Consider the following 19,769-nt stretch of genomic DNA (forward strand, 5'->3'; position numbering starts at 1 on the left):
GATGTAAGCCCTGCACACCTGCTGCATAATTAATTATAACAAAAAATGGAAATTTTGTGTGTATTGTGAAATAAACATCCAATCCAACGTGTAAAACAATAATAAACATTATGCATAATAAATAAACTTGAAAATATCGATCATAAACAAAAAAATATATACATTATTATACACTAAGACTATGCTTTCATATAAAATTGTATCATTCAATAGGCACATTAAAAACGATAGTACAATTCAATGTGTGGGGGATAACGATTCTTACTGTGACTAAATACATGAATATTCGTCAATTAATAACATCCCAGTGTACTGAAGTTAATTTAAACATGTTGAAAACATATAGTATGGAAATACTAAGAGGGAACTGATATTCTAATATACCTTAGTAAATAAACGATGTGAAATGTACATTGTATATACATATATTAGGTAACACATAGAGAGCATAAGCAGTTAAGTTTACCAATGTGTATTACATCATATAAAAGTCAAATGCTATAAAGTATAAACACATTCAAAAAACACATACTGCCTGCTCTCCGGGTGACCAAACTTGAATAGTTTATCACTAAGATTTTATATATAATCTGGGCGATATCAGAATTTATATCTATTATAAGATCCAGATCCTAGGTCTATGTATTGTCAATGAACAATTTGATGTCACTTATTTTATTAATACCAAAAGGAGCACCAGTTTTTAAAGTGTGAATCCAGTAAACTTCTCGTTTACTCAGTGCTGCATATCTATTGCCTCCTCTGGGTCCTAGTTTAACTACCTCAATCCCTTGGAATGTAAAACCAGCTGAACTATTTCCATGTAAAGCAAAGTGCTTAGCCACAGGGGTTTTGGGAATTTCTGCTTCCAGGGAAAGTAAATGCTCTCTTATGCGATCTTTGAGCATTCTAGATGTTAACCCTGTATATTGATAATTACAAGACTTGCAGGTCAAAAGATATATAACAAAAGTAGAAGTGCAAGTAATATGCTCTTTAATCTTAAATGTTTGTCCTGTACAAGTCGAGGTAAAAGTATCGCCACATGTGACATAGCTACAACTCTTACAAGGTCTGACATTGCATTTATAAAAGCCTGGTTTAGATGTTAACCAATTAGTTGACTGTGTGGTGTGTAAGCTCTTCTTGCTAAAATCCTTTCTAGCCATATCACCAATGGTTTTAGCTTTACGAGAGATAAAATTACATTTACTAGAGATGTGTTTTAGATCTGAATCCCTATCTAGGATTGGTAATCTATTCCTAATAATTCTACTGATGTCATCAAATTGTCTGCTATAAGATGTAATAAAATTCACACCATCTTTTAATCCAATATCTTTAACCTTATCTTTCAGTAGACTATTTCTATCAAAATTACTCACTTGTTCCGATATCTTCAACAAACTTTGTTCATCATAGCCTCTCTCTTTCAGTCTAATAGTTAGATCTTCTGCATGTTTCTTATAACTCTCTATGTTGCTACAATTCCTCCGTAATCTGATATATTGACCTTTTGGTATCCCCTTTTTTAAGTGAAATGGGTGGCAAGAATCTGCTCTAAGAATAGTATTACCAGAGATCTCTTTCCTAAAGACCTCAGTAACAATGCCCTCTGCACTGTGACTAAGTTTAACATCTAAATATGGTATGGCATCCTTAGAGTGACTAAATGTAAAACTTAAGTTAGCATCATTCTGATTTAGATATTGCACAAATTTAACTAAGATTCTATCGTCTCCACTCCATAATAAAAGCATATCATCTATAAAGCGTGTATAATAGGTGATATGCTTCTTAAATGGATTTGCAACATTGAACAATTTTTTGTCCTCAAATTCAGCTAGATAGAGATTAGCATACGAGGGGGCAAATTTAGCCCCCATCGCAGTGCCTCTCTGCTGTAGGAAATACATGCCATCAAAAATAAAATAATTATGATGTAGCAAAAAGCTGGTTACTTGCAACATAAATTCTATTAGGCCTGAATCATAGTTCGAGTATTTAGACAGCATAGCTTTCATAGCCAATAAACCTTTATCGTGTGGTATACAAGAATATAAGGACACAGCATCTATTGTTACAAAGTTACAATCTGTATCACATTTACATTCTTGCAAAGACCTGATCAGGTGTTTGGTGTCACGTAAGAAACCTGGTAAAGATTGGACAACTGGCTGTAATTGTGCATCCAACCATTCCCCCAACCTCTCCCCCAGAGAGCCAATAGCAGATATAATAGGTCTCCCTGGGGGATTGGTTAAGCTTTTATGTACTTTAGGCAGGAACTTGAAAATTGGGATTCTAGGGTGTTCTATATATAATGTATCACATATACTGTTAGTGAAAATGTTTTTTTCTATACCATCATCTAACAAAGAAGAAAGTTCCCTTTGAAATTTGACTGTGGGATTAAAGGTTAATTTTTTATAAGTATCGGTGTCACTCAGCTGTCTCATAGCTTCCTTAAGATATTGTTCTTTATTTAAAACAACAATTGAACCTCCCTTATCAGAATCCACTATCACCAGATCTTTATTGTTAGTTATTTTTTTTAGAGCATTCCATTCCCTCTTATTTAAGTTTCTACGTTTATTTGAACTACTTTTTAAATTCTTCTCAGCTAGTTCTGTTAAATCTTGTTCTACTATGGCATGAAAAACCTCTATGAGGTCTGTACGAGAATTTACTGGATAAAAGGTACTTTTTTTTAAATTTTTAACTACCTGTTGTTTAGTTTTATTTGTCTCATTCTCATTATCCATATTAAGATCACATAATGAAGCAATATCACATAACTCTGAGAAATTGCATTTTTCATTCAAAGACATAGTTACAGGAGGATCTAGTGGACTCTCATCATTACCCAATGTTGGGTCCTTGCTGAAGTGTTTCTTTAGTGTTATCTTACGGACAAATTTGTTCAAATCCATAATGGTGTCAAAAAGATTAAAGTCTTGTGTAGGTGAAAAGCCCAGACCTTTAGATAACACTACTTTCTCAAACTCATTTAATGGATGGTCCGAAAGGTTAATGATCTTTAGTTCTTGTAATTTTTGTTCTTCTTGAATTTCTGACGGCTTGGATACCTTGGTGCCTGCGAAGGGATAGGCACTTTGCTCTTGTCTTCTGTTGATAGTGATATCACCTCCCCGTTTTTTGGCCGTGCTCCCATCTCTTCTTCAGATCTCGATTTTGTTTTAATAGGTGTAGATGTCAACTTAGGTGTACTAGAAGCCACACTATTTGTGCTTTCACTATGTGAGTCCATGGTATCCAGACTTGTAAAAGTGACCTTTTTGTTCTTTCCTTTATCCTTTTTGCCATTCTTCTTTTTGCCATTATTACTGGATTTATTGTTAGAATTTCTGTTTGTGGTGTTCCAATTATAAACAACTTCCAAATCATAATCTTTGCAATCTCTGCCATACTTCTTATATTTATTAGTAGATAATTCTTCTGCAGTCTTGTCCACAGTTTCCTTCAGTTGTTCTTCAAATGGAGTATATTTCGAATCCTCCTTAAATACATCTAGCTGTAATTGCAGCTGATCCAGTTCTCCCAGTATTGTGTCCCTTTGTTCTCTTTTAAAGGTAACTAGTTTTTCCATTAAGATGATAGAACAATCTGAAAGAGCTTGGTTCCATTCCATCATGAATAGAGGAAACTCTTTATGAAATGCCGGAAATTTTTTTAACCTCAGTCCTCTGGGAATTTTTTTCTCTTTGATATACAAACTTAAAAATTCAATGTCCCACCACAATTTTAGTTCTTTAATGTGCAATTTTTCTTTTTTTGAAAACAATGATCCCAAGTCTACTTTAAAATCAATGTCTGGCGCTGTGCCTTTAAATAAGTTATCAAACAGTCTTTTTCTGTTATTTTCATCCTGGGCAGCCATATCTTATTGGAAAATGTGTCAATCTCCAAAAATAAGAATATACAGATAACAAATTGTTTCAATTTAAAGCCTTAAATCAATTGAATCACAGTCCCTGCAGGTGTATATCGAAATCAGAAATGCAAACAGACAGCTCGGGCTGTGCAATTCAATGCAAGGATCAAAAGCAAAAAATAATGTTAAATGAGCAGCACATTATATTCGTGTGTGCTAGCTGAAACAATGTATCGCTTTGTCCAATTATGAAACAATTGTAGTAAACCTGTGTTGATTGTTGCAATTGATTACCAAGACCGTTAACCCCTTACATTCGCAAGACTCATCGTTATAAATAAAACATAAGCTAGACAGTTCTAGCAATAACAAACTCACTTGATTCTGAGAATGAAATCCAATGTCAGATGAAATCCAATGTCAGATGAGATCCAGGAAAACGGAACTGTTATATTCACTGTTTAGTAGCGCAATTTGTAGCAACAGTCACAGATACTGCCTGTGTTCATAGCAGCATCACGGCTTGTTACACAGGTGTTGAGAAGGGCTCCCCTGCTAAGCCCTCGTTTGTAATGATAAGTAAACAGAAATTAGTTCAACACCTCTGATTGTAACAAAAATAGAACCCAATAATCGAAAAAACAGAAAGGCTGATGAAATAAGTGTTAAAACTTCACCTTTAATTGAAATTCCGTGAGTAAAAAACAAAGGCACAGCACACAGTGCTTTTATTATGGAGTGGAGACGATAGAATCTTAGTTAAATTTGTGCAATATCTAAATCAGAATGATGCTAACTTAAGTTTTACATTTAGTCACTCTAAGGATGCCATACCATATTTAGATGTTAAACTTAGTCACAGTGCAGAGGGCATTGTTACTGAGGTCTTTAGGAAAGAGATCTCTGGTAATACTATTCTTAGAGCAGATTCTTGCCACCCATTTCACTTAAAAAAGGGGATACCAAAAGGTCAATATATCAGATTACGGAGGAATTGTAGCAACATAGAGAGTTATAAGAAACATGCAGAAGATCTAACTATTAGACTGAAAGAGAGAGGCTATGATGAACAAAGTTTGTTGAAGATATCGGAACAAGTGAGTAATTTTGATAGAAATAGTCTACTGAAAGATAAGGTTAAAGATATTGGATTAAAAGATGGTGTGAATTTTATTACATCTTATAGCAGACAATTTGATGACATCAGTAGAATTATTAGGAATAGATTACCAATCCTAGATAGGGATTCAGATCTAAAACACATCTCTAGTAAATGTAATTTTATCTCTCGTAAAGCTAAAACCATTGGTGATATGGCTAGAAAGGATTTTAGCAAGAAGAGCTTACACACCACACAGTCAACTAATTGGTTAACATCTAAACCAGGCTTTTATAAATGCAATGTCAGACCTTGTAAGAGTTGTAGCTATGTCACATGTGGCGATACTTTTACCTCGACTTGTACAGGACAAACATTTAAGATTAAAGAGCATATTACTTGCACTTCTACTTTTGTTATATATCTTTTGACCTGCAAGTCTTGTAATTATCAATATACAGGGTTAACATCTAGAATGCTCAAAGATCGCATAAGAGAGCATTTACTTTCCCTGGAAGCAGAAATTCCCAAAACCCCTGTGGCTAAGCACTTTGCTTTACATGGAAATAGTTCAGCTGGTTTTACATTCCAAGGGATTGAGGTAGTTAAACTAGGACCCAGAGGAGGCAATAGATATGCAGCACTGAGTAAACGAGAAGTTTACTGGATTCACACTTTAAAAACTGGTGCTCCTTTTGGTATTAATAAAATAAGTGACATCAAATTGTTCATTGACAATACATAGACCTAGGATCTGGATCTTATAATAGATATAAATTCTGATATCGCCCAGATTATATATAAAATCTTAGTGATAAACTATTCAAGTTTGGTCACCCGGAGAGCAGGCAGTATGTGTTTTTTGAATGTGTTTATACTTTATAGCATTTGACTTTTATATGATGTAATACACATTGGTAAACTTAACTGCTTATGCTCTCTATGTGTTACCTAATATATGTATATACAATGTACATTTCACATCGTTTATTTACTAAGGTATATTAGAATATCAGTTCCCTCTTAGTATTTCCATACTATATGTTTTCAACATGTTTAAATTAACTTCAGTACACTGGGATGTTATTAATTGACGAATATTCATGTATTTAGTCACAGTAAGAATCGTTATCCCCCACACATTGAATTGTACTATCGTTTTTAATGTGCCTATTGAATGATACAATTTTATATGAAAGCATAGTCTTAGTGTATAATAATGTATATATTTTTTTGTTTATGATCGATATTTTCAAGTTTATTTATTATGCATAATGTTTATTATTGTTTTACACGTTGGATTGGATGTTTATTTCACAATACACACAAAATTTCCATTTTTTGTTATAATTAATTATGCAGCAGGTGTGCAGGGCTTACATCCTGTTTTTAAGGAGTCCTTACACACCTGTTAGGTAGCTCTGATGAAGTGCCCAATAGGGCAGGAAACGCGTCAGCGGTAGTCAGGTCTGTGTGCTGTGCCTTTGTTTTTTACTCACGGAATTTCAATTAAAGGTGAAGTTTTAACACTTATTTCATCAGCCTTTCTGTTTTTTCGATTATTGGGTTCTATTTTTGTTACAATCAGAGGTGTTGAACTAATTTCTGCTAAATTACAAATAGTCCTTAAAAGGGCTTTTTGCAGAGCATTGCCCCCTGTAAAAACAAATACAATACCCCCCAACATTAAAACCCACCACCCACACACCCAACCCTACTCTAAAACCCACCCAATCCCCCCTTAATAAAACCTAACACTAACTCCTCGAAGATCACCCTACCTTGAGACATCTTCACCCAACCGGGCAGAAGTGGTCCTCCAGACGGCGAGAAGTCTTCATCCGATCCGGGCAGAAGAGGTCCTCCAGACGGCCAGAAGTCTTCATCCGATCTGGGCAGAAGAGGTCCTCCAGATGACCAAAAGTCTTCATCCAGGCGGCATCTTTTATCTTCATCCATCCGGAGCGGAGCGGGTCCATCTTCAAGACATCCAACGCGGAGCATCCTCTTCCTTCCGACGACTAACACTAAATGACGGTACCTTTAAGTGACGTCATCCAAGATGGCGCCCCTTCAATTCCGATTGGCTGATAGAATTCTATCAGCCAATCGGAATTTAAGGGACGCCATCTTGGATGACGTCATTTAAAGGAACCTTCCTTCGTCGTCGGAGGAAGAGGATGCTCCGCTTCGGTTGGCTTGAAGATAGACCCGCTCCGCACCGGAAGGATGAAGATAGAAGATGCCGTCTGGATGAAGACTTCTGCCCATCTGGAGGACCTCTTCTGCCCGGCTTCGATGAAGACTTCTGCCTGTCTGGAGGACCACTTCGCCCGGCTTCATTGAGGACTTCGGCCCGTTTGGGTGAAGACGTCTCAAGGTAGGGTGATCTTCAAGGGGTTAGTGTTAGTTTTTATTAAGGGGGGATTGGGTGGGTTTTATAGTAGGGTTGGGTGTGTGGGTGGTGGGTTTTAATGTTGGGGGGTATTGTATTTTTTTAGTTTTAGTTTAGCTTTAGTTTATTTTATTTAATTGTATTTAGCTTAGGGATTTAATTTAATTATAGTGTAGTGTTAGGTGTAATTGTAACTTAGGTTAGGTTTTATTTTACATTTACTTTTGTATTTATTTTAGCTAGGTAGTTATTAAATAGTTAATAACTATTTAATAACTATTGTACCTAGTTAAAATAAATACATAGTTGCCTGTAAAATAAAAATAAACCCTAAGCTAGATACAATGGCACCTATTTATGAAAGGTCTTGTGGACCTGATCCGACACTGCGGATCAGGTCCGCAAGACCTTGCTGAATGTGGAGAGCAATACGCCCCCCCTGCAGACTCACGACCAATCGGCCGCCAGCAGGGAGGTGTCAATCAACCCGATCGTACTCGATCGGGTTCATTTCTGGCGATTCCTGTCCGCCTGCTCAGAGCAAACGGACAGCGTTATGGAGAAGCGGTCTTTATGACCGCTGCTTCATAACTGCTGTTTCTGGTGAGGTGTTCTGCCGGCTCTGCCCCATTGATTTCTATGGGGAAATCGTGCACGAGCACGTTTAGCCAGCTCACTGCTACCATAAGCAGCACTGGTATTGAGGTGAGATGTGGAGCTAAATTTTGCTCTCCGCTCACTTTTCTGCGGCTAACGCCGGGTTTGTAGAAACCTGTAATACCAGCGTTGTTTATAGGTGAGCGGTGAGCAGAAACTGCTCGTTAGCACCGCACAGCTTACCGACAAAAACTCGTAATCTAGCCGTAAGTTTTAACTAGCAATTAAACTAATATTAATAGTAAACTAATATTAAACTACCAATTAAATAAACTTAAATACACATTAAAAAAATCCTAACACTACTCTAAAAATTAAAAAGTATCTAATTACAAAAAAAGACTAAATTACAGAAAATAACAAACACTATATTTTATTTTTGATCATTTCATTTGTTATTTTCTGTAATTTAATTACACCTAATCTAATAGCCCTATCAAAATAAAAAAGCCCACCCAAAATAAAAAAACCCTAGCCTACAATAAACTATCAATAAGTTTAACAGCTCTTTTACCTGTAAAAAAAATACAAAGACCCCCCCCAACAGTAAAACCCACCAAAATAACACCTAACCTAACAAAAACCTAAGATACTCATTGCCCTGAAAAGGGCATTTGGATTGGCATTGCCCTTAAAAGGGCATTTAGCTCTTTTACATGCCCAAATCCTAAACTAAAAAAAACCCACCCAAAAAAACCTTGAAAAAAATCTAAAACTAACCCCCAACGATCCACTTACAGTTTTTGAAGTCCCGCTTGAACGATCTTCATCCCAGTGGAAAAGTTCTCATCCAGACGGCGAGAAGTTTTCATCCAGATGGCCTCTTCAATCTTCATCCAGACGGAATCTTCTATCTTGATCCCCGGCGGCGCGGAGCGGGTCCATCCTAAAGAAATCCTGCGCGGAGCATCCTCTTCATACGGTTGCCGCCGTACACTGAATCTTCAATGCAAGGTACGCGATCCAAGATGGCGTCACTTGCATTCCTTTTGGCTGAAAAATTTGAATCAGCCAATAGGAATTAGAGCTGCTCTAATCCTTTTGGCTGTTCAAATCAACCAATAGGTTTTAAGCAGCTCTAATTCTATTGGATGATGAATTAGCCAACAGAATTAGAGCTGCTTAAATCCAATTGGCTGTTCAAATCAGCCAATAGGATTTAAGCAGCTCTAATTCTATTGGATGATGAATCATCCAATAGAATTAGAGCTGCTTAAATCCTATTGGCTGATTTGAACAACCAAAAGGATTTTAGCAGCTCTAATTCCTATTGGCTGATTCAAATTTTTCAGGAAAAAGGAATGCAAGTGACGCCATCTTGGATCGCGCACCTTGCATTGAAGATTCAGTGTACATCGGCGACCGTATGAAGAGGATACTCTGCGCCGGATGTCTTTAGGATGGACCCGCTTCGCGCCGCTGGGATCAAGATAGAAGATGCTGTCTGGATGAAGACTTCTCGCCGCCTGGATGAGAACTTCTCCACCGGGATGAAGATCGTTCAAGCGGGACTTCAATAACTGTAAGTGGATCGTCAGGGGTTAGTGTTGTAATGTTAGTGAGGGGGGGTGTGATTTTTTATTTTAAGGGCCCTTGGTAGTTTGGGGGGTGGGGGTTAGGGTTAGTATACTGCTAGGGGGTATTTGTTTTTTGTAGCAAAAGTGCTGTTTAACTTAGGGCAATGCCCTACACAAGGCCTTTTTAAGGGCCCCCAATAAGCCCTTTTAAGGGCCCTTGGTAGTTTATTCTAGATTAGGCTTTTTTATTTTGTGGTGTTTTCTTTTTTTTTTTTAAAGGGTATTAGAATAGGAATAATTTTTATTTTTTTGGATTATTTCGTGTTTTTTTTGTAATGGTAGGTTTTTAATTTTTTGTAATTTTAGTGTTTTTTTATTTTTTGCAATTCTAGATTTTAGTGTAAGGTAGCATAGGGTTTATTTCACAGATAATTTTGTATTTATTTTAACTAGGTACTTAGTAAATAGTTAATAACTATTTACTAACTAGTCTACCTAGTTAAAATAAACACAAACTTACCTGTGAAATAAAAATAAAACCTAAGCTAGCACCAATATAACTATTAGTTAGCTAGCTTAGGTTTTGTTTAACAGGTAAGTATTTAGTTTTAAATAGGTATTATTTAGTTAATAATTGTAACTATAATTTAGCTCTATTTTAATTATGTTAAAGATAGGGGGTGTTAGGGTTAGGGTTACGTTAGGGTTAGGTTTAGGGTTAGTTTTAGGTTAATAAATTAATTTAAGTTGTTGCGATGTGGGGGGCTGGCGGTTTAGGGGTAAATAGTTTTATTTAGTGGTAGTGATGTGGGAGACCAGAAGTTTAGGGGTTAATAGCTTTATTTAGTTGTGGCGATCTTGGGAAGCGGCGGAATAGGGGTTAATAACTTTAATATAGTGGCATCAATATTGGGGTGCATCGGAATAGGGGTTAATAACTTTAGTATAGTGGCGGCGATATCGGGAGAGGCAGATTAGGGGTTAATATCTTTATTTAGGTGGTGGCAATATCGGGAGCGGTAGATTAGGGGTTAATATCTTTATTAAGGTGGCGGCAATATCGGGAGTGGTAGATTAGGGGTTAAAGGGACAGTACACTGTAAAATTGTTTTTCCATAAATGTATTTTAAATGACTTGTTATACCAACTGCAGAGTATAAAATATTTGAGAAATTGGATTTTGGGGTTTATTTGTGTATCTGAAGTAGCTGGTTTTGTGCTTTGAAACCACAGCCTATTACAATGGGTTGAGCTTCAGATAATATCAGATCTCATTATGTTATCACTTTCATGTACACAGACTAGCTTCCTTATCTTATATTTGTCTGGAACACCAAAGCTCAATACATAGAGAGAACAATGGAAAATTATAATTTTATTACTTAACTATCATGCCCTCCACTGAGGGTGTAATCTCTTCTGCTGGCTGTGTTTACTTAGGCTTGTCAATAGCATATACTCCAGTATCAAAACTTTCAGTATAGGTTGGGAAACCACAAGCTAAATCAGCTATTTCAAATGCTGAAATATGAGTAAAGGTGCGACTTGCAACCAATTTAATACACTCTAGCAGGTAAAAAGGATAATTGGAAATAACGTAAAGGGGAGAAAGTTTTTGGGTGAACTGTCCCTTTAATAACTGTAAGCAGGCGTCAGAAATGTCAGGGGCGGCAGAATAGGAGTTAATAACTTTAGTATAGTGGCAGCGATATCGGGAGCGGCAGATTAGGGGTTAATACCTTTATTTAGGTGGCGGCAATATCGGGAGCGGTAGATTAGGAGTTAATAACTGTAGGCATGCGTCAGAAATGTCGGGGGCGGCAGATTAGGGGTTAATACCTTTATTTAGGTGGCGGCAATATTGGGAGCGGTAGATTAGGAGTTAATAACTGTAGGCATGCGTCAGAAATGTCGGGAGCAGCAGATTAGGGGTTAATACCTTTATTTAGGTGGCGGCAATATCGGGAGCGGTAGATTAGGAGTTAATAACTGTAGGCATGCGTCAGAAATGTCGGGGGCGGCAGATTAGGGGTGTTTAGACTCAGGGTTTATGTTAGAGTGTTAGGTTTAAACGTAACTTTTATTTTCAACATAGACATCAATGGGGTTGCGTTACAGAGCTTTTCTTTCCGCGATCACAGGTGTTAGACCTTTTTCTGACCCGCTCTCCCCATTGATATCTATGGGGAAAGTGTGCATGAGCACGTCAAATAACAGCGCATGTTTTTGGTGCAGAATGGAGCTTAAAAGCACCATTGCCTGTATGTCTGGCTGATGTCTCTGTCTGTATAACTCTGGCTGATGTCTCTGCCTGTATAACTCTGGCTGATGTCTCTGCCTGTATAACTCTGGCTGATGTCTCTGCCTGTATAACGCTGGCTGATGTCTCTGCCTGTATAACTCTGGCTGATGTCTCTGCCTGTATAACTCTGGCTGATGTCTCTGCCTGTATAACTCTGGCTGATGTCTCTGCCTGTATAACTCTGGCTGATGTCTCTGCCTGTATAACTCTGGCTGATGTCTCTGCCTGTATAACTCTGGCTGATGTCTCTGCCTGTATAACTCTGGCTGATGTCTCTGCCTGTATAACTCTGGCTGATGTCTCTGCCTGTATAACTCTGGCTGATGTCTCTGCCTGTATAACTCTGGCTGATGTCTCTGCCTGTATAACTCTGGCTGATGTCTCTGCCTGTATAACTCTGGCTGATGTCTCTCCCTGTATAACGCTGGCTGATGTCTCTCCCTGTATAACTCTGGCTGATGTCTCTGCCTGTATAACTCTGGCTGATGTCTCTGCCTGTATAACTCTGGCTGATGTCTCTCCCTGTATAACTCTGGCTGATGTCTCTGCCTGTATAACTCTGGCTGATGTCTCTGCCTGTATAACTCTGGCTGATGTCTCTGCCTGTATAACTCTGGCTGATGTCTCTGCCTGTATAACTCTGGCTGATGTCTCTGCCTGTATAACTCTGGCTGATGTCTCTGCCTGTATAACTCTGGCTGATGTCTCTGCCTGTATAACTCTGGCTGATGTCTCTGCCTGTATAACTCTGGCTGATGTCTCTGCCTGTATAACTCTGGCTGATGTCTCTGCCTGTATAACGCTGGCTGATGTCTCTGCCTGTATAACTCTGGCTGATGTCTCTGCCTGTATAACTCTGGCTGATGTCTCTGCCTGTATAACGCTGGCTGATGTCTCTCCCTGTATAACTCTGGCTGATGTCTCTGCCTGTATAACGCTGGCTGATGTCTCTGCCTGTATAACTCTGGCTGATGTCTCTCCCTGTATAACTCTGGCTGATGTCTCTGCCTGTATAACTCTGGCTGATGTCTCTGCCTGTATAACTCTGGCTGATGTCTCTCCCTGTATAACTCTGGCTGATGTCTCTGCCTGTATAACTCTGGCTGATGTCTCTGCCTGTATAACGCTGGCTGATGTCTCTGCCTGTATAACTCTGGCTGATGTCTCTGCCTGTATAACTCTGGCTGATGTCTCTGCCTGTATAACTCTGGCTGATGTCTCTGCCTGTATAACGCTGGCTGATGTCTCTGCCTGTATAACTCTGGCTGATGTCTCTGCCTGTATAACTCTGGCTGATGTCTCTCCTGTATAACTCTGGCTGATGTCTCTGCCTGTATAACTCTGGCTGATGTCTCTGCCTGTATAACTCTGGCTGATGTCTCTGCCTGTATAACGCTGGCTGATGTCTCTGCCTGTATAACTCTGGCTGATGTCTCTCCCTGTATAACTCTGGCTGATGTCTCTCCCTGTATAACTCTGGCTGATGTCTCTGCCTGTATAACGCTGGCTGATGTCTCTGCCTGTATAACTCTGGCTGATGTCTCTGCCTGTATAACTCTGGCTGATGTCTCTCCCTGTATAACTCTGGCTGATGTCTCTGCCTGTATAACTCTGGCTGATGTCTCTGCCTGTATAAAGCTGGCTGATGTCTCTGCCTGTATAACTCTGGCTGATGTCTCTGCCTGTATAACGCTGACTGATGTCTCTGCCTGTATAAGTCTTGCTGATGTCTCTGCCTGTATAACTCTGGCTGATGTCTCTGCCTGTATAACTCTGGCTGATGTCTCTGCCTGTATAACTCTGGCTGATGTCTCTGCCTGTATAACTCTGGCTGATGTCTCTGCCTGTATAACTCTGGCTGATGTCTCTGCCTGTATAACTCTGGCTGATGTCTCTGCCTGTATAACTCTGGCTGATGTCTCTGCCTCTATAACTCTTGCTGATGTCTCTCCCAGTTTAACTCTGGCTGATGTCTCTGCCTGTATAACTCTAGCTGATGTCTCTGCCTCTATAACTCTTGCTGATGTCTCTCCCAGTTTAACTCTGGCTGATGTCTCTGCCTGTATAACTCTTGCTGATGTCTCTGCCTCTATAACTCTTGCTGATGTCTCTCCCCGTTTATCTCTGGCTGATGTCTCTGCCTGTATAACTCTTGCTGATGTCTCTGCCTGGATAAGCCTTGCTGATGTCTCTCCCCGTTTAACTCTGGCTAATATTTTCCTTCCATCTCATGTGACCTTATCGTCTGTAACTGAAAAGGTTTTTACAGGGGTCAAGTTGAGCGGGAACACATGGGAATAGAGTTCATGCACTATTTTTGCAAGCGTAACTAAGTTCCCTTTGGACAGAGAACAGAAATGCTTCAGTTAACACTGCTGCTGCTGGTGGGAGGAGCTGGAGCACAGTCTGGTTAGAGGGATAGTGAGATCCTCTAGTAATGGGCAGTAACACTTCCTACAATACAGCGGTCCTGCTGTATGATCACCTTGTGATGTGTGTAACACATGGTGCTTACATTTATGTGTGGCTTACTCTGGGGTTGTTTAGCCCCGCTCAGCAGAAATAGGACTATTGGTGGGTGAGACTATGTGACAGAGGAGAATTCTCAGGCCCAAAGGCAACCATTCAACTCTTCATTGGATTTAATTTGCTTTCATTAACCAAAGTGTATGGATTATATACATATAAATACAGTGTGTGTTTGTATATATAAAAACAATATATATTGTGAGGGGGGATGCAATTCTTGGTGAGTTCCCACACTTTCTTTTGCTGGACTTGACCCCTGGGTTTTTATCTTTCTTGCTAGGTAAGAATTTTGCCCCAGAAGGGAAGACAAGCCAGTGCTCCGTGTATCACCGGCTGGGGGTATCACATCATGGCAATGATGGCAACCGGGAAGGAGTATACAAACTGGGATCCTGCATATTAACTCGGAGTGAGCCCTCTCCCTGGTGGAGATTAGATTTTAATGCTCCCAGGACAGTTGGAGCTGTGGTTATTGTGAACAGACAAGACTGCTGCTGGCAACGCCTGATAGGAGCTGAGGTCCGTGTTGGTGACTCCCCAGACAACAACAATCCAGTGTAAGTCTTAGAGAACAGAAAGCATTAAACAGTCTTATTATTATGATCATGACATGACTCACTGTAGCATTACACAGACAATCTCAGGATCACTGCAGTATGCATTCCTGGTCTCCTGTCCCTCTAAGGGTGACACGTGAGACTCACTTAAGCATTGTGCTATATACAGACAATCTCAGGATAACTACATTATATCTCCTGGTCTCCTATCCCTCTGAAGGTGACATGTGTGACTCACTGTAGCATTGCCCTATATATAAACAATCTCAGGATAACTGCAGTATGTACTCCTAGTCTCCGTCCCTCTGGGGTGACATGTGAGAGTTACTGTAGCATTGCCCTATACACAGACAATCTCAGGATAACTGCAGTATGTACTCTTGGTCTTCCCTCCCTCTAGGGGTGAAGTGACATTCACTGTAGCATTGCCCTATACACAGATAATCTCAGGATCACTGCAGTAGGTACTCCTAGTCTCCGTCCCTCTGGGGTTACATGTGAAAGTTACTGTAGCATTGCCCTATACACAGATAATCTCAGGATCACTGCAGTAGGTACTCCTAGTCTCCTTCCCTCTGGGGTGACATGTGAAAGTTACTGTAGCATTGCCCTATACACAGATAATCTCAGGATCACTGCAGTAGGTACTCCTGGTCTCCTGACCCTCTGGGGTGACATGTGAGACTCACTGTAGCATTGCCCTATACACAGATAATCTCAGGATCACTGCAGTAGGTACTCCTGGTCTCCTGACCCTCTGGGGTGACATGTGAGACTCACTGTAGCATTGCCCTATACACAGATAATCTCAGGATCACTGCAGTAGGTACTCCTAGTCTCCGTCCCTCTGGGGTGACATGTGAGAGTTACTGTAGCATTGCCCTATACACAGATAATCTCAGGATCACTGCAGTATGCACTCCTGGTCTCCTGACCCTCTGTGGGTGACATGTGAGACTTACTGTAGCATTGCCCTATACACAGACAATCTCAGGATAACTGCAGTATGTACTCTTGGTCTTCCCTCCCTCTAGGGGTGAAGTGACATTCACTGTAGCATTGCCCTATACACAGATAATCTCAGGATCACTGCAGTAGGTACTCCTAGTCTCCGTCCCTCTGGTGTGACATGTGAAACTCACTGTAGCATTGCACTATACACAGACAATCTCAGGATAACTGCAGTATGCACTCCTGGTTTACTGTTCCTCTGGAAGTAACATGTGAGACTCACTGTAGCATTGCCCTATACACCGAGAATCTCAGGATAACTTCAGTATGCACTCCTGGTCTTCTGTCCCTCGGAGGGTGACATGTGAGACTCACTGTAGCATTGCCTATACACAGACAATCTCAGGATAACTGCAGTATGCACTTCTGGTCTCCTGTCCCTTTGGGGTGACATCACTGTAGCATTGACCTATACACAGACAATCTCAGGATAACTACAGTATGCACTCCTGGTCTCCTGTCCCTCTGGGGGTGACATGTGAGACTTACTGTAGCATTGCCGTATAAACAGACAATCTCAGGATAACTGCAGTATAGACTCCTGGTCTCCTGACCCTCTGGAAGTAACATGTGAGACTCGCTGTAGCATTGCCCTATACACCGATAATCTCAGGAAAACTGCAGTATGGACTCCTGGTCTTCTGTCCCTCTGGGGGTAACATGTGAGACTCACCGTAGCATTGCCCTATACACAGACAATCTCAGTATAACTGTAGTATGCACTCCTGGTCTACTTTTCCTCTGAAAGTGACATGTGAGACTTACTGTAGCATTACCCTATACACAGACAATCTCAGGATAACTGCAGTATGGACTCCTGGTCTCCTGACCCTCTGGAAGTAACATGTGAGACTCACTGTAGCATTGCCCTATACACCGATAATCTCAGGATAACTGCAGTATGGACTCCTGGTCTTCTGTCCCTCAGAGGGTGACATGTGAGACTCACTGTAGTATTGCCCTATACACAGACAATCTCAGTATAACTGAAGTATGCACTCCTAGTCTCCTGACCCTCTGTCGGTGACATGTGAGACTCACTGTAGCATTGCCCTATACACAGACAATCTCAGTATGACTGCAGTATGCACTCCTGGTCTACTGTTCCTCTGGGGGTGACATGTGAGACTTACTGTAGCATTGCCCAATACACAGACAATCTCAGTATAACTGCAGTATGCACTCCTAGTCTCCTGACCCTCTGTCGGTGACATGTGAGACTCACTGTAGTATTGCCCTATACACAGACAATCTCAGTATAACTGCAGTATGCACTCCTGGTCTACTTTTCCTCTGAAAGTGACATGTGAGACTTACTGTAGCATTACCCTATACACAGACAATCTCAGGATAACTGCAGTATGGACTCCTGGTCTCCTGACCCTCTGGAAGTAACATGTGAGACTCACTGTAGCATTGCTATATACACCGATAATCTCAGGATAACTGCAGTATGGACTCCTGGTCTCCTGACCCTCTGGAAGTAACATGTGAGACTCACTGTAGCATTGCCCTATACACCGATAATCTCAGGATAACTGCAGTATGGACTCCTGGTCTCCTGACCCTCTGGAAGTAACATGTGAGACTCACTGTAGCATTGCCCTATACACCGATAATCTCAGGATAACTGCAGTATGGACTCCTGGTCTTCTGTCCCTCAGAGGGTGACATGTGAGACTCACTGTAGTATTGCCCTATACACAGACAATCTCAGTATAACTGAAGTATGCACTCCTAGTCTCCTGACCCTCTGTCGGTGACATGTGAGACTCACTGTAGCATTGCCCTATACACAGACAATCTCAGTATGACTGCAGTATGCACTCCTGGTCTACTGTTCCTCTGGGGGTGACATGTGAGACTTACTGTAGCATTGCCCTATACACAGACAATCTCAGTATAACTGCAGTATGCACTCCTAGTCTCCTGACCCTCTGTCGGTGACATGTGAGACTCACTGTAGTATTGCCCTATACACAGACAATCTCAGTATAACTGCAGTATGCACTCCTGGTCTACTTTTCCTCTGAAAGTGACATGTGAGACTTACTGTAGCATTACCCTATACACAGACAATCTCAGGATAACTGCAGTATGGACTCCTGGTCTCCTGACCCTCTGGAAGTAACATGTGAGACTCACTGTAGCATTGCCCTATACACCGATAATCTCAGGATAACTGCAGTATGGACTCCTGGTCTCCTGACCCTCTGGAAGTAACATGTGAGACTCACTGTAGCATTGCCCTACACCGATAATCTCAGGATAACTGCAGTATGTACTCCTGGTTTACTGTTTTTCTGGGGGTGACATGTGAGTCTCACTATAGCATTACCCTATACACAGACAATCTCAGGATACTGCAGTATGCACTCCTGGTCTTCTGTCCCATAGGGGGTGACATGTGAGACTTACTGTAGCATTGCCCTATATACAGAAAATCTCAGGATAACTGCAGTATGCACTCCTGGTCTTCTGTCCCTCTGGGGGTGACATGTGAGACTTACTGTAGCATTGCCCTATATACAGACAATCTCAGGATAACTGCAGTATGCACTCCTGGTCTTCTGCCCCATAGGGGGTGACATGTGAGACTTACTGTAGCATTGCACTAGATAAAATCTCAGAATACTGCAGTATGCACTCCTGTTCTCCTTTCCCTCTGGATATGAAATGTGAGACTTACTGTAGCATTGCCCTATACACAAACAATCTCAGGATACTGCAGTATGCACTCCTGGTCTTCAGTCCCATAGGGGGTGACATGTGAGACTTACTGTAGCATTGCCATATACACAGAGAATCTCAGGATAACTGCAGTATGCACTCCTGGTCTCCTGTCCCTCTGGGGGTGACATGTGAGACTCACTGTAGCATTGCCCTATACACAGATTATCTCAGGATAACTGCAGTGTGCACTCCTGAATGCCTGTCCCTCTGCGGGTGACATGTGAGACTTACAGTAGCATTGCCCTATACACAGATAATCTCAGTATAACTGCTGTATGCACTCCTGGTCTTCTGTCCCTCTGGGGGTGACATGTGAGACTCACTGTAGCATTGCCATATACACAGATAATTTCAGGATAATTGCAGTATGCACTCCTGGTCTCCTGACCCTCTGGGGGTGACATGTGCGACTCACTGTACCATTACTTTATACACAGACAATCTCAGGATACTGCAGTATGCACTTCTGGTCTCCTGTCCCTCTGGGGTGACATGTTATACTCACTGTAGCATTGCCCCATACACAGACAATCTCAGTATAACTGCAATATGCACTCCTGGTCTCCTGACCCCCTGGGGGTGACATGTAAGTCTCACTATAGCATTACTCTATACACAGAAATTCTCAGGATAACAGCAGTATGAACTCCTGGTCTATTGTCCATCTGGGGTTGACATGTGAGACTCACTATAGCATTGCACTAGATACAATCTCAGGATACTGCAGTATTCAATCCTGGTCTCCTTTCCCTCTGGGGGTGACATGTGTGACTCACAGTACCATTACTTTATAAACAAACAATCTCAGTATAACTGCAATATGTACTCCTGGTCTTCTGTCCCTCTGGAAGTAACATGTGAGACTCACTATAGCATTACTCTATACACAGAAAATCTCAGGATAACTGCAGTATGAACTCCTGGTCTATTGTCCATCTGGGGTTGACATGTGAGACTCAATATAGCATTGCACTAGATATAATCTCAGGATACTGCAGTATGCAACCCTGGTCTCCTGTCCCTCTGGGGGTGACATGTGTGACTTACTGTAGCATTACCCTATACACAGACAAT

General features: G+C 40.8%; 1 protein-coding gene across 1 annotated transcript in view; it reads left to right on the plus strand.

The window, feature by feature from the left end:
- The window catches only part of LOC128661772 (fucolectin-1-like), a 65,829-nt gene that overhangs the window by 26,277 nt on the left and 19,783 nt on the right, over positions 1 to 19,769 (plus strand). The window contains exon 2 of the mRNA XM_053715992.1: positions 14,675 to 14,951. Within this exon, the coding sequence (XP_053571967.1) occupies positions 14,675 to 14,951 (277 nt within the window). The remainder of the gene's footprint in view (positions 1 to 14,674; positions 14,952 to 19,769) is intronic.

The sequence above is a fragment of the Bombina bombina genome, chromosome 5 (genome assembly GCF_027579735.1).
Source record: "Bombina bombina isolate aBomBom1 chromosome 5, aBomBom1.pri, whole genome shotgun sequence".
NCBI lineage: Eukaryota > Metazoa > Chordata > Amphibia > Anura > Bombinatoridae > Bombina > Bombina bombina.